Consider the following 15,099-nt stretch of genomic DNA (forward strand, 5'->3'; position numbering starts at 1 on the left):
AGAGAGAGAGAGAGATGATTGCTCATTAGTAGTATTTGTGTTCTGGATCCTTTGGGCTTCTATCTGTTCCAGGAGCTGATGTTCTTCTAATGAGTTAAATACTATCTGCTGCAAGAGGGCATCAACCTATTACACACGCACACACACTTACACAATCATAGACATACACTAGAGGTTTAGGAGTTTATAGTGTAGAGTTTGTTCTCCGTCAGAACTACTTTTCAGAAATAAGGTATGAAACCCGGCACTGAGAAGGAACAGTAGATCTGCTGTCCTTCCACTATCAATATCGCCATACTAGGTAAACAAATAGCAAACAAATCTGCATTTTAGGCTTGCATTAACAGTGAGTGATGGAACATGAAAAAGACCACTGTAACCAAGGGTGAACTGCAAAAATTATGTTTCCTTCATTTTAAACTTACAAAGTTAGATATGGAAGAGAAACTGATTGCACACAGTATTCATAACTAAAGCTACTACTAAAACTATTAAAATTGTTTTGGTTTTCTTTCATTGAAATAAAGCTGGAACATAAACATTAGACGGAAAACTTAAAAGTTAAATGAAAATCAGAAATGTTGCCAACTATGTGAAATAAAATAAGTTGAAATACTAAAATTACTAAAACTAAAACAGAAATAAATATAAATTAAAGCTAAATAGAAATACATATAAAAAAAATGGCAAAAGCACATAACAATACAACATAAATAATATTATAAATATAAAAGTTAATTCAAAATATTATAATAGTGTATAAATAATACTAAAACAAAAAACAGACATACACTTACCTCAGCATTGCAAATGCTACACCTCAGTCTCTCCTCTCGTCCCAGACCCTACACAAAAATGTAATTTATTAAATTAAAATTAGTGCACTATTACATTGCAGTACTCATTTAAATTTAAACATTAAACAGATGTTTTCATCAACGCTGATTGACAAATTGTAGTTTACCATAATTTATTTACGATTTGCACTGGAACTGGATGCCAAGTGTATTTCATTGGTTTTGCACTGTAACACAATGACAACAAAGCTGAATCTAATCTAAATGAGCAAAACCAAATAGTATGCCACTCTATAAAGTTCATTTCTACCTAAACACATGCTTTAAACTTATGTGTATCTAAGCTGATGAAATTAGCTCGATTCAGTCATATTAAAAATGATTTCTAAATAAAGGGATTTACTTAAAGGGATAGTTCACCCAAAAATGAAAATTCTGTCATCATTTACTCATTTACTCATTCCATCATTCCAAACCCGTATGACTTTCTTTTTAATGCAGAACACAGAAGAAGATATTTTGAAGAAGTTTTGGTTATCATTGACTTCCATTGCATGGACTAAAAATATATATTTTTACGTTAAATGATGACAGAATGTAAATTTTTGGGAGGTCTATCCCTTTCATTTTTCTGATTTATTTATTTATTTATTTTAATACATCCCAGCTTCTTTTTTAGATTACCGAATATTTCTTATTTTATTTTCCAGTGAGTAAAATAGATTTAGTAATCCTTTACTGACCGTTTAAGATGTTTATTTAAAAAAGATGAGCACTAATGGAACAACAGATTTTCTCTACGGTGAACGGCCACTTTTCATAATCAACATGTTATGTATCATGCATCTGATATAGCTCAGCTATTCCATATATGATAATTAAGAGGTTGCTTGGTTGATAAAATGGGATACAACTAGAATTAATTATCTAAATAATTAAGGAGCCCATTGTACAAATATTACACATTAGCAATTAGCCTATTTTATCCCAATGGATGCTGGTCTCCATAATGGAAAGACGTAGAGAGTGGGGGAACACAGTTGCTAAATCCAGAGCTTATATGCATGACATGTGGGAGCTCATTTTGATAGATGTTAATGGCATATAATTATAGAACAGTGCTATTAAGCGATGTGATTTTACAAGAGGCCTGGTGCCCCTGGCGCTATGGCCTGATTGCTAAGAGTGTTTGGCTAATGAATGGAAATGCATGTCTGTTTGCAATGATGGGAATTATCAAGCCATGAGAGAGGGAGGGAGAGCGAGAGAGAAATGGTATCTAAACTCAACCACTTAAAATTACTTTCACACACACAGAACCCACTTAACTGCACTCATATGTCACACGCACACACCAAGAAACAGGCAAGTCCTTAAATAGCGTTGTTACACATCAACCTTTTTGAATTAGACAATAAATCAGACAAAAAATCTGCAACATCCATTCATGTAACACACTTTCTAATAATGCCTCATAAATCTTTCTGCATTTATCTCAAAATAATGTATTTAATGCTTTTAGAAAAATAACAGTGTATTTAATACTTCATTTTCATATTGAAATATTCTATTCTGACATTGCTTGAACATTACCTAATGTATCTTTTTTTGATAAGACCTCTCAATTATCAACGTGATCAAAACTTTGCTGAAAAAACTGTTCTACACAATCTACCATAGCTTCTGTTGTCTGATAAATACCTTTCTAGCAAGTAAAATACCTTTTAATATCATTCTAAAAGTGTCCACCTTCAGGTCGTGGTGTATTTTTGCTGTGAAATTTTTATTGATTTTAATAAAGTAAACTTAAGAATAACTTTTATATTGTTGATATTTCAAGATAAAACACTTGCTGGACTGAAGCAAGTTAGGCTTACTTGATTATCCATACATCATGTTTTAAAATGTGTGTACAGTATGAAATATGATACATTAGGCTTTTGAGGAATGTTTATTTGTGCATCTCTCTATCATCATTATATTGCATTATACCGAATGTTTTTAAACTACAGAGCGCTGATCATAAAACTAAGCATTTTAATATTATCTTAGACATATAGAGTGCCAACTGATATTTATATGAATTTTATGTAAGTAGTCTGCTATACTGTTAAATATCACATTGATATACATTACAATCTATCAGAATTTCGTCTTACTTTTTAGCCATATAAAATAACATCTTCACCACGTTCCATATTTTTTTTCTCTCTTTGTTTTTTTCTTCTTCAGTACAAGATCTATTCTCCCTAAACAATATATGAGCCATAAAATCCTGATGAAATAATTTATGATCCTCAACAAAAAACACATATGCATTTTTTTAAATATTTTGTTTAAAGGTTTAAACAAATATTTTTTCTGACTATAATCTCATGTCAGGCTTTACAGGGTTAATGTTGCATCCAATTATAACAGCTTTTGCCAGAATATACTTTTTTTCTTAAAGCCATATTTCAACCTGCACTGCATGCGAACGGTATAAATGCAGCTAGTTGTTAGCATTTTAAAGACTCTCTGCACACCATAATCATATCTACTTTCTCTTGTCATTTACTCCACAACTCTGAGGGTTATTTCATATGGATTAGATTACATATTTGGAAAGCGTATTATTTTTTTCATGCAAGAACATTTCCATTAACTGCAATAGACTGAAACCAGATGGCAGACTTTCATAAAAAAAAACTTGGAAAACATATTTATGTGGGTATATGAAGCAAGTAATTGCGGTGCTTTTGACATGAGCTCTGTGCGGAGCAGTAATAGATGACATTGTCCTTGATCTGTGGTATCTCAATAGCAACTTTCTTTCTCTCTCTTTCTCGTGGGGTGAGCACTCTGAGTAATGACGGGTAGTGGTTCTGGTGCGGGGCGGGTCTTATGTGGTCGTTCCGATTCCTCGTACGCCCTTGTACACCACTGAGGGCCTCATCCTACCAGGAATGCCCTCTGCCTAATGAGGGTCAAAGGTCAGCAAGTGGTGTGCCTTGAGGGGGCAGGATCTCCCAGGCACACTCAGTCACTGACTCTGGCCGTATATTTAAATCAAGCCTCGGGCTCCCTGCTTCCACTCTCAGGCCATTCTCTTAACTAGTTCCCGCTCGCTAATTAGTTTTTGTGCCATGTTATTTGTCTCTCTGAGCTTGAACAGAGGAAGAGGGCAGTGTTAAAGATTGCTGGCCTGAAAAGCTTCTTCTCTGCCTTGTCACGGACAATAAGCCCAACTACATTGTTATGAGCCAGACCGTATTTGAAGTATATATTAGCCAGGAAGAGAAAATGAATTATGAGCATTTTGTTTCTTCGGCTGGTTCTTGGCCACTGCACAGTTGCACTGTAACTGCTCTTCCTGAAATTAGATAAGGACCTGGAATTTGCCTTTGTTCTCTTTTCTTTCTCTTTTTTACCTAAGCTGCTTTTAAGAGTAGTATCGTTCCCAGTCGCCAAGCGTAAAGCAATCACGAGTCAAATGGTTATTGGATTACATTTTCTGGCTTCATAAAATGTGGTTAAGAGGCACTTTAGGCGTATATGCCTGACCTTCTTTCAGGGAGATGGCAATCAGACAAGAAGTGACAGGTCGATCGCTGATTTCAGCTCCACTGTCAGAGGCACACTGTCTCGCCACGTCTCCCCTTTCCTTTCCTTCTCTCCTCTCCTTCCATTTAAAAGCAGTGTGAGTCATTTGTGTGTGTGTGTGTGTGTGTGTGTGTGTGTTTTAAGAACAGGGTCTACTGTCCCACCAATCTTGGTCAGAAAAAAAAGGCTTGTGCAGCAGGATAATTGCTCTTTTTAAAAGAGTAAAAATATCATCAAAATAGAATGCAGAATGTATCATCAAACACAGTACATCCATCTACCAATTATATCAAAGCAAAAGCATTGTCTATACAGTGGAGTCCAAAAGTCTGAGACCACATCTGAGATTTAAAATATGATTTAAACCATTTATAGGTCACTATTATTCAATTAGGCAAATTTGTGGAATTTACCAAATAAACTCATTTGTTCAGACAGTCACATGTTCTTGCTTTCATCAAAGCAGAAGATGACTTTTTGTATCATTCTCAAATCATGCTATATAACATGATTATCAGCTTCTGCATAAATTTGTAGAGTTCATTGAGCTTGAGTGCATGCTGTCATAAGCTAAAGGAAAACCAAATTAAAATTATAATGTTTTTTTTTTTCAAGTGAAATTCATTATGCCGAACGTTAATGATTATAAATAAGTTAATGTTTACAAATAAATTACATTTTAATATAATGAATATTAACAGTTTTATAGACAAGAAAATATGTGCACTATTATATTTCAAATGTTTTTTAAAAGTGCTGCAAGGGAACTGCTAATTATTCGTTACAGAAGATACATGCAATATATACGCACTGCATATTGTAAATATTGCAATGCATATAAATATGCATGAATACGTACAAACAAACTGGCTTCTGGCGACGGATCTATATTTGTGGTACTCTGCATAACAAAATGATTATTTCAATAAAAGACATCAAATCTGCACATAAAATGCAATTTCTCTCATTCATGGACATCTATTTATTCTTATTAAACTTATTCAAACTTACATGCTCTTTTAGATGTATAGGAAAATAAAGAACTAAAACAAGACACGATCAGACTGCCAAAGTGGAATAAGTGAACTGTAAAATAAAGACAAATCCTTCAGCAGTCTTTGTCACATTTGAAAAATGCGTCTTTTGATCACTATAATCTCACTGTGGATTTGGACTCTCTATTTTGGAATACTTTAGGCATGACGGCAGGGGAAATCTGCTGGTTTCAATTTCGTTCTGGAAAACAATAAGCTTGGCTTCTGTGTGTTTGTATGCGTGTATGTGTTTTCATGTGTATGTGCATATGTCTGTGGGCGTCTTGGTACAGTGTGCTGTTTTGGAAAAGTGTGGTGGGGTCTGTGGTGGACTCAGAGATCCCGTGTTTATGGAAAGGCTGCTGAATAAACAGGGTTTAGTGGGACTTTCAGTGCATCATGCATGAGAAGACAAAAACAGCATTAACTGTCATTAAATGTTGGGGCAAGTGATCACACTGCTGGCAGATCGTAGTTATAGTCTAAACAGCGCAAAACAGAGACAGGCAAAGTCAAAATGAGTTTTGCTGTTGAGTTGCTTTGCCGGTGCGCTTTCATGCTGGGAGGTCCGGATAATTACGACCATTGCTTTGGAATACAGTTCGATCAGTTGGTCATTCTTTTTTGTAAGTTTTGGCTCTTGCCTCAGAAATCATTAAGAGGTGACTGGAAATTATTAGAGACACTTATATTATGACAATTTACTCACCCTCATGTTGTTCCAAACCTATGATTTTCTTTTTGTGAAGTTAGGAGAGGAGTGTCCAATCCTGTTCCTGGACGGCCACTGTCCCGCAAAGGTTAGCTTTAGGCCCAATTAAACAAACCTAAACCAGCTAATCAAGGTCTCACTAGGCACACTAGAAACTTCCAGGCAGGTGTGTTGAGGCAAGTTGGAACTAAACTCTGCAGGACAATGGCACTCCAGGACCGACTTTGGACACCCCTGTGTTAGGAGACGTTAAGCGGGACATTCTCGCTCTTCTTTTTCATAGAATGAAAGTGGATGTTCACTAGGGGATGTTGCGCTATGTCTCAGATCTTTCGAAGTTGTATTCATTGGCAGAGTAATAGAACGAAATTGAAATATACATTTTTATTTTAATTTTGAAAATGTCATTATTCACTGAAAAAAATCTTTTTCTGCTGAAAATAGCAGTTATTTTGTGTCATCCTTTGGCTGTGCAACAGAATTTGATCACGCTATCATTCATTCAAGTGTGCTATTTAACCATTCAAGCGCCATAAGACGCAAACAAAATAACTAAAATATGTACTGGGCGTGTACTGTTCCCTTTCACGCTTGAATGGTCAAAAACACAAAATTATGTCAAAATTTTCGTTCTGTTGAGTATCCTCGTAAGCACAATCTTAAATGTGTTAAAAAGTGTTAAATGAATGTAAAGAGTTGTGAGAAAATAAGATGCGTGTCAGATCCACGTCATGTGCGTCAGGTCTTAAAGTGACAGCAGCCTAATAAACCTGATGCTGTCTGTGTCATCGTTAATCAAAGAACAATAGACAAAGAGAAAATCACTCGCAGTTCTTGACTGAATAACTTTTGTAGCTTTAATAAGGAATAATCTATATTCAATTTATAATGTATGCAGTGACTCAATTAAATTACATGTCTGTATATTAACATGTTAGACCTACCTGAGACATCAGTAAGAATGAAGGCCAGTATCATTGATGCCAGTACTGGTTACTGGCATCAATGATACTGGCCTTCATTCACAGTGCTTAGTAAAAAGATGGCATTAAACAAATATTTAAAATATACCGTCTTTATGTTGTTTCTACATTATTTTGGAGATTCAATGTAAAAATATATTAAAACTTAAATGTTAGGTGTGATCAATAGCAGAAAAATGTGGGATTAATTAGTTTTTTTTAATCGATTGACAGTACTAATTGATATAATAAAACCAAATTGTATTTATTAAAATAAAGTCAATTCACCCTTCGCCCGGAGTTTGATAGACAGCCGATCTAATCCGCCATTTTGTCCAACAAAGCAGTCAGGAGAGTCGTAGTAGAACGGTGTGTATTGATGACTCTCTGCGGTTGAAACAGCATTCCTTCTGATGTTCATTAATGTTTATTTGATATCCATAACTTAACTAGAAGGAAGAGATGATCGGTTCACAAGCAGCTTTAACTGAGATGCTACAGCAATCTCTCACGACACATTAAAGAGCCACAAAATGGTATTTATTGTTTAAATGTCTTAAAGAAATGCCAAAATTTGAAAGCTGAAACTTTGTTTCATATCAAAACTAACCTGCTCTGTCCTGTCTGTTGGCGCGTTGTCAGTGTTCTCTCTGCTCCGCAATGTATTTTTAACTGTGTGAGAACATGATGTGTGGCGTGAGAGTGCCATGGCTTGTTGGACGTAGTAACAGTAACTAAAGAGGGCGGGTTTTTGCGAACAGTCAATAGGGTACAATGTTATTCTGGACCAATCTGACATTCATAGTATGGTCAGAAACAGCTCTTCTTCAAAATATCTTCTTCTGTGATCCAAAGACAGTGATACGTAATTGGAATGACATGAGGGTGAGTAAATGGCAGAATTTCATTTTTGGGTGGACTATCCCTTTAATTGTTGATAACGTAATCTTTAAAAAATATTTCCTTTCCTCTGCTCTAGAATCCATTTGTGCTTGCACAAACCATGGTTTAATTAAAAAAGAACTAACTACAGGAAGTATCGGCTGTTATTAATCATTCCAGTGGGCTATTGATATATGGAGTGCAGTGATGATGTACGACGAGCCGTGTGTATTTATCACTTTGCCCACTCAAACTGTGCCTGCCCTGGGAGGCTGGGGTTAGGAAGGCCCCCTACCACCTCCACCTCCAGGACTTAATGTAGCGCAGAGCCAGAGGAGGGCACATGCACGGTTCGGGCTACAAGACAAAAGACATCCAGCTACACCCCAACAAAAGACAGAACACTCCTCCAACCTGGCCATCTCAAGTCTTAATTAACAAGAAAAATTGTTAGGATACAACAAAACAATGTTTTTTGCATAGCCTTGGGAATGGAGAACAGCCTGGGTGGTTAAGAATCTACAAAAGGACTGATGTTTATTGATTTAAACACATCTAGGCAGGTACATGCTTTATGTTAGCTGCAGTCTGAGGCTTTTTGTTCAGATCAAGGCTGATTTACTTCTGCGTCGGACTATACGCCGTATCCTCTACGCTGCAGGCTACGCGCTGGTTTTCATTTATACTTCTTGTCGTTGTCCGCGTTCACGCGCAATTACACATGCAGAGGGAACATGTGAAACCCGAGGTAGGGGTTCTAGTAGACCAATCACGTTGTTACATTTTTGGAGAGGTGCACGTCAGGGTACGCATGCTACACACAGCCTACGACGTAGCTACGGCGTGAGTTCGACGCAGAAGTATAAATTGGGCTTCAGTACCAGAATGACAACTTGAAAGGGCTACCAGCCAGAGTTTTGTAGTGTACAGATGACTAAAATGCTGATTGTACCTTTTTGATCCAGGTGAGCAAGCAGCTGTGGTGAGCCACGAGGTTCTTACAATCACAGAAGGTTCTCAGTGGATCCTCACCCACCAGGCCCACATCTCTGCAAATGAAGCACTCAGACTCATCTGTCAAAAGAAGAATAAGAGTTTTAACCCTCAGTATAAGAGCAGAGTTGCTCTAGCAGGAAGAGTCACCAAAGATTTAGATAAGACAAATATATGTTTACATAGCACTTGAGTGATTCATAATGCACATGCACTCAGTGTTTTTTCTCCAATTACATATATATATATATATATATATATATATATAGATTAGATGAAGTATTATTGGTTGCACAGTCAAAGCGGTAGATCTACTTATTTTAATTTAATAATTTTATTAAACTTATTTAGAAATGCAGAAGTAAATGAACAACTCATACTTATGTTTTTGTTTTGTTGGCCATTGTTTGTATTAAGACAGCCTTTAACTGTGCAAAGTCTTTCAGAAATAAATACTTTTAATTTAAACTCAACTAAACTGAAATGGTGAGTCTTTTGACATTGATAATAAAATACTTTTTCTTTTCTTTTTTACTTCAGGATATATACTTGAGGACTTGATATATAACAAACAAATCATATGTCCATATGATTTTCGTCCACTTTTACGTATTTTTACATTAGAGCTTTTATGTCTACCTGCTTGAATTGCATGTTCCCTGCTGTGTTTTACTTCACCACAAAACATTATGTTAAAGGGATAGGCCTAGTCCACCCTAAAATTAAAACTGTCATCATTTATCCTCATGTTGTTCCAAAAATGCTTCATCCACACCGCCAGGTGTCAATATAAGTGCATGACATGCATCATATTGGCCAGCACAACATAAAAAATAAATAAATCCAGAGTGCACCTTGACACTTGAAAAATGTGACTTGAGAACGTCTAGTGCTTAATGGCATGCTGCAAAACAATTTATAGATCGAGTGTATGCCCATTACTGAATTTCTGTGGGCGTAATAACAAATTTGCATAACATTAGGCATGCACAAGATAATTATTTGATGATGACAAGAGAGAAATCAAGGTGTTTGTCTTTAATGCCTCACCTAATGCTAACTGCTTATTTACTTGTCACTTTGACATTTTGTCACACTAACAGTGATTGACAGAATTAGTTTTTGTCAAGTCATTAATGCGCTCATACTCTCAAAGTGCTGCCGCAGGTACAATCTGAACAGAAAATTACTCACAACTTCCATAAACAGCGAACAAAACAGGGAGAAAACAAGCAATCACGTCAAGCAATAGTTAACCCGTAATGAAGACTTAATCAACCATTAACACCTGAGTGCTTGCAGGGACAATAATTATCTCAGCTTAATTTGTTGTGCAAATTATTTATTAATTCATTAATTACGAACCATAGGAATAATAACCCTCGGTACTCCTAAAGAAATAATCTATTCCAGACTGCCCATGAGCCATTATCTGAAGGCTAACTCCAGATATCATTATGCTTAATGTTACTAAATATATATGCATCTCATAATGTTGTCCTCCATTTTTCTTATTTGCTTTGTCTACAGGGTGTATGTGGGTGAAGAGAAAAGTTCCTCCAGTATCTGCCGTGGAGGAGTGTGGGTCTGGATGTCTGCTTTTTGTCACACTAGCAGACGGTTCTTCATCCAGTCCCCAGACTGCTTGGCTGCCCAGTATTTGCCGGCATATACATCAAAGTTCTGCAAGAAGCTGGATGTTAACGTCCAAGAAAAATGCAATTAGAAGATATGCCTATAAGATCCAGCCATGCTATCGAGTATAATGCAAGGGTAGTTGTACAGAAAGCAAATGTTTTGTTATAAAAACAACATTATTTCATTTGTTTAAATGCATTCCCCAGTCATCTGTCAAATAGGATTTAAATAGGGAAACAAAACATCCCATGGCATTCAGAGTCATTCATGAAGGGGAAAGTCATCCTGTCTCTTTTATCAGCATATCAGTAATAGCCTTATCTTTACAGGGCTTGTACAGGACAGGAGAACATATGGTTGTAATCATCCACCATTTGAAGCTGAATCTATGAGGCTTTCTATGAGACTTTAATCTTGGGTGAAGACACTGGAAATTAAAGAGGAAGTTTGTTAAGTTGAGAAGTCAAAGCTATCTGTGACTCAGTGGACAATCCCAACATACACCCTGTGTGTCACTCTACTACGTGTAGCCTACACTCAAAAATCCCTTGAAGCAAAAACAAGTTATTTGAAATGCTGTGTAGACTAGCAGCCAACGAACGAATATTGCACATTTAAAGACAAAATAAACGAATCACTCTGAGACAACTTACAGCTTAAAATAGAATTCGTTACACGAACGATTCGTTCAGGAATGACACATAGGCAGAGGCGGACAGAGTACACAGCTACATTACTTGAGTAAAAGTACAGATACCCCTTGCTAAATTTTACTCAAGTACAAGTAAAAGTACTACAGTCAGATGTCTACTTAAGTAAAAGTACTGAAGTACTTGTTTTTAAAAGTACTTGAGTATCAAGAGTACAAGAGTACATTTTCTAAATATTGCATTACTACTGCCACAGTGCTTACATTGGTAAACACAGCAAACACTTGAAGCAAAAACTATCATTAACTTGTTCAGAAAATTGAAATAGTCTGGCGATGTGGGGCCACGGCTTGGCACATTCCCGGGATGCGATATTTTTTTCCCCAGGATGGTAGGGGAAGACTCATGAATATTCATTAGGGAAGTCATCCCTGATTGGTCTGATGACCTACCCCTAACCCCGCCCCTAAACCTACCCGTCACTGGGGTTAAGACCAATCAGGGATGACTTCCCTAATGAATATTCATGAGTCTTCCCCTACCATCCTGGGGAAAAAAATATCGCTCCCGGGATGGACCTGCTGCGTCTTCATCCATTGTTTCGTCCATGGTTTCGTCTCTTATCTAAATCTGACCATGGAGTTGACTTTGGCGGAAAGCTGAAGGTGATTGCTGATAGGCTGTCCCAATCAGTGGCGCCTGCACAATCCAATCACATTTGAGAGGGTTTCCGAGATTTTTCTTTTTTCCTTTTTTTTTTATTTTTTTTTTAGAAGAAGTAACGGGTACTCACAGTTATGGATAGAAATGTAGTGGAGTAAAGAGTACAATATTTGCCTCTCAAATGTACTTGAGTAAAGTCATGAGTACTCCCCAAAAATGATACTCGAGTAAAGTACAGATCCCTCAAAATTGTACTTAAGTACTGTACTCAAGTAAATGTACTCCGTTACTGTCCGGCTCTGCACATAGGCTTGGCCTAATTAACCAACGTAACATCTTACGGCCTACAAAGTATTCAGAGAATAAAAACATTTACAGTGCTGTTTACTTGCATAGCCTATTGTTTAGCCTGCATGTCTTGACATAACGTACAGAGCATCCGGAAATCCGGACACATTTGAAAACGGCGTTTTCGTTTATAAACGCTCTCCGTCCACACTAGCGTTTTCGGACGTTTCAGTCTGGATGAGAAACTTTTGAAAAACGCCTGAAAACGCTAAATTCACCTTACTGCGCATGCGTAAAACCCCACAAAAGATCACTGATATGATTCAGATGGAAAAATAAATAATGAAGTTATCGCGCAATTCTTCTGACAGGATCATTTTATTTAGTAAAATATCTCACCATTCACTGATGCGGTCCAGGTCGCACGCAGTCACCATGAAACTGCTCTCATGTATTGCCGCAGGACAGCAAATGTGAGTAAATGCTGTCATCTTTGCAAGACTGTGATATGAAGAGTGTGCAATGTAGAATATTTTTAGCAACAGTGTGAAAGTGAATAGCACATAACAGGCACAATACTGGTATAAACATGAATATCTATTGGTAGGCTACAATATGCGTCACATGACTAAATTTACGTCATCCTTTTTAAATACCACCGCGGTTTCACAGTCCACACTACAACGTGAAAACGGCGTTTTCAAATGTATCCACTTTGGAGTTCGTTTTCATTAATAAAAACGCCGTCTCAGTGTGGACGGAAGGCCAAAACGAAGAGAAAAATATACGTTTTCAAACGAAAAGGTATTGTGGACATGGCCTTAGCAGCGTGACTGTTTAACCTTACATGCCGACCGTTTGGCTTCAATACAGCTCATAAACAAAACAGATGTGAGAATGGAGTAGGCTACTGTTGTTTAGAATACAAAGGCTAACTTCTACATTTCTGATAAACAACTAGGCTACATAAACTTTTAAACTTTTTTTTTTTTTGCTTATCGCTTGCGTAAGTGTTGAAGAATAAGAATAGATGCTAACTAACTCACTCACTCACCTTGTACGTGTATTTATGCAAACTTTACTGCCATTCGAACAGGGGATTGGTGATGTAATCGAACGCAGCCACACACTGTCCTAAATGTCTCTTATCCCATTTGTTTCGTGGTGGGCAAGTCAGACTGTGGCCCTGTCCCAAATGGCACACTCCGGACTTGTGGACTTCCTCAGAGTCCACACTTTGGTGACGTCATGTAGTGCAGACCTATAGGGCCCTTGGTGCGAGTCCACGAGGGCGCATTGAGAGGTATTTTTGGGACAGACTCGATCGGCACGCCGGAAATAACGGCCTGATTGTTGTTGGACAGGAGAAATCACATTTTTGCACTCCGACGTCTTATCTGCATGTCAACTACACATCCTAATTTTACAGTTCTATATTTTGATATTGTGCATATCACCTGGGCATTAGACAATAGATATATCATGCTTATTTAAATGATGTATACAGTTGTACATAATAATAGGCTACATAATGTTCCATTTGAACTAAGATTACAATTTTAAAACATAATTTAAACCAAATTTTTTCAATTTACAGGTTTCAATATTCATACTATGTTTATATATGACTCAGTAAAGCCCTGACATTCGGTTCTATTTATTTAATGAATCATAATGCGATCGTATTATTAAACGTGCTATTATTATGTTTGAGACATCAACCACATCAACTTATGATGACCATAATGTTTGTATAAACTGTAGGTAACAACTGGTAAAATGTACATTTAGGTCATAAAAACCGTAATATTTTCTTCTCAGCCATGTCAACAATTATCCATGAGTGAAATCTCCTCCCATCCGTTGTCTAATTGGCCTTTCGCAAGGATTCCTGGGTAGTTAAAGTGCGTGGAGCCTGCTTCTATGCGGGCTTCGCGGAAGACCGCTTCAAGGGTACAAAGGGGGCGCTGCTGAGCACACTTCAGAGCGGTAAAATGCTGAATGGGACGGCCTACGGACTCGTAGACTCAGCGAGCACGCGCAATTCAAGTCCACGAGACCGAAAGTCCGCATGAAGTGCGCCATTTGGGACAGGGCCATGTGAGTGTGTGAGTATAGGTGTGTTCGACATCGGCTGCGGCAGGATGCAACCGATCGGCGAGAGTAGCCGCGTGCAGGCGGGGAGGAGCTGCAGACAGAGACGTGAAGTCGGACACTTTCTGGTTCCCGTGGTGACCGCTCACGTGGTGTTTGCATACTTTACCACAGCTGCAGTGAAATAAATGCAATATTTGCCAAATAATGCACAGATGTTTCAGAGACATTTTCATTCCATACTTTATGTACTGCTTCATCCAGCGTCTGTTTGAACAAGAATAAAGTTCAACATAAGCTACTATCAATGAAGTGGAGTCTACGTTTTTTAAGCAGTTTCAATTTGATAAACATGACACAATATAACATGACAATGACATGAAAAGAGTGTTCACTGTTATAATAAACTGATTTGAGAGCTTTAGAGGAACTAAAGGTTTTCGAATAAACACGAAACACACGTGATCGTTGTCATGCGGTGAATCCGGCCAATCGTGGAACAGCTGTGTCATCATCAGCCCTCCTGCAGCCGCTCTTGAGAAGCTACGCTGGCTGAGTTCTCCGGCTACTCTCAAATCGCTCTCGCGGTACTTTGATGGCACACGTCACAGTCACGTGGCGTCGGCGCTGCATCAAGTCGGACAAAATTTCTAACCGGCATGCGCTGCTTCAAGTCAGCCGCCGATCGGTCTGCGCAGAGCTGCATGAAGTCGAACAAGCCTTATGTGTAATGAATCGGTTCGAACTTCGAAACTGTCCTATGAAAAGCCTGATTCATTCTAATGAATCAGATCAAACAGTTCA

The 15,099-nt window shown here is 37.6% G+C and overlaps 1 protein-coding gene across 1 annotated transcript in view; it reads right to left on the bottom strand.

Moving 5' to 3' along the window:
* LOC311091992 (uncharacterized protein) overlaps nucleotides 1-15,099 on the bottom strand; it is a 125,390-nt gene that overhangs the window by 91,563 nt on the left and 18,728 nt on the right. The window contains exons 2-3 of the mRNA XM_084128207.1: nucleotides 8,922-9,043; nucleotides 798-845 (exon numbers count right to left, since the gene is read on the bottom strand). Coding sequence (XP_083984333.1) covers nucleotides 798-845; nucleotides 8,922-9,043 — 170 coding nt within the window. The remainder of the gene's footprint in view (nucleotides 1-797; nucleotides 846-8,921; nucleotides 9,044-15,099) is intronic.

Source organism: Abramis brama, assembly GCF_963993115.1.
Source record: "Abramis brama genome assembly, chromosome: 11".
NCBI classification, from domain to species: Eukaryota; Metazoa; Chordata; class Actinopteri; order Cypriniformes; family Leuciscidae; genus Abramis; species Abramis brama.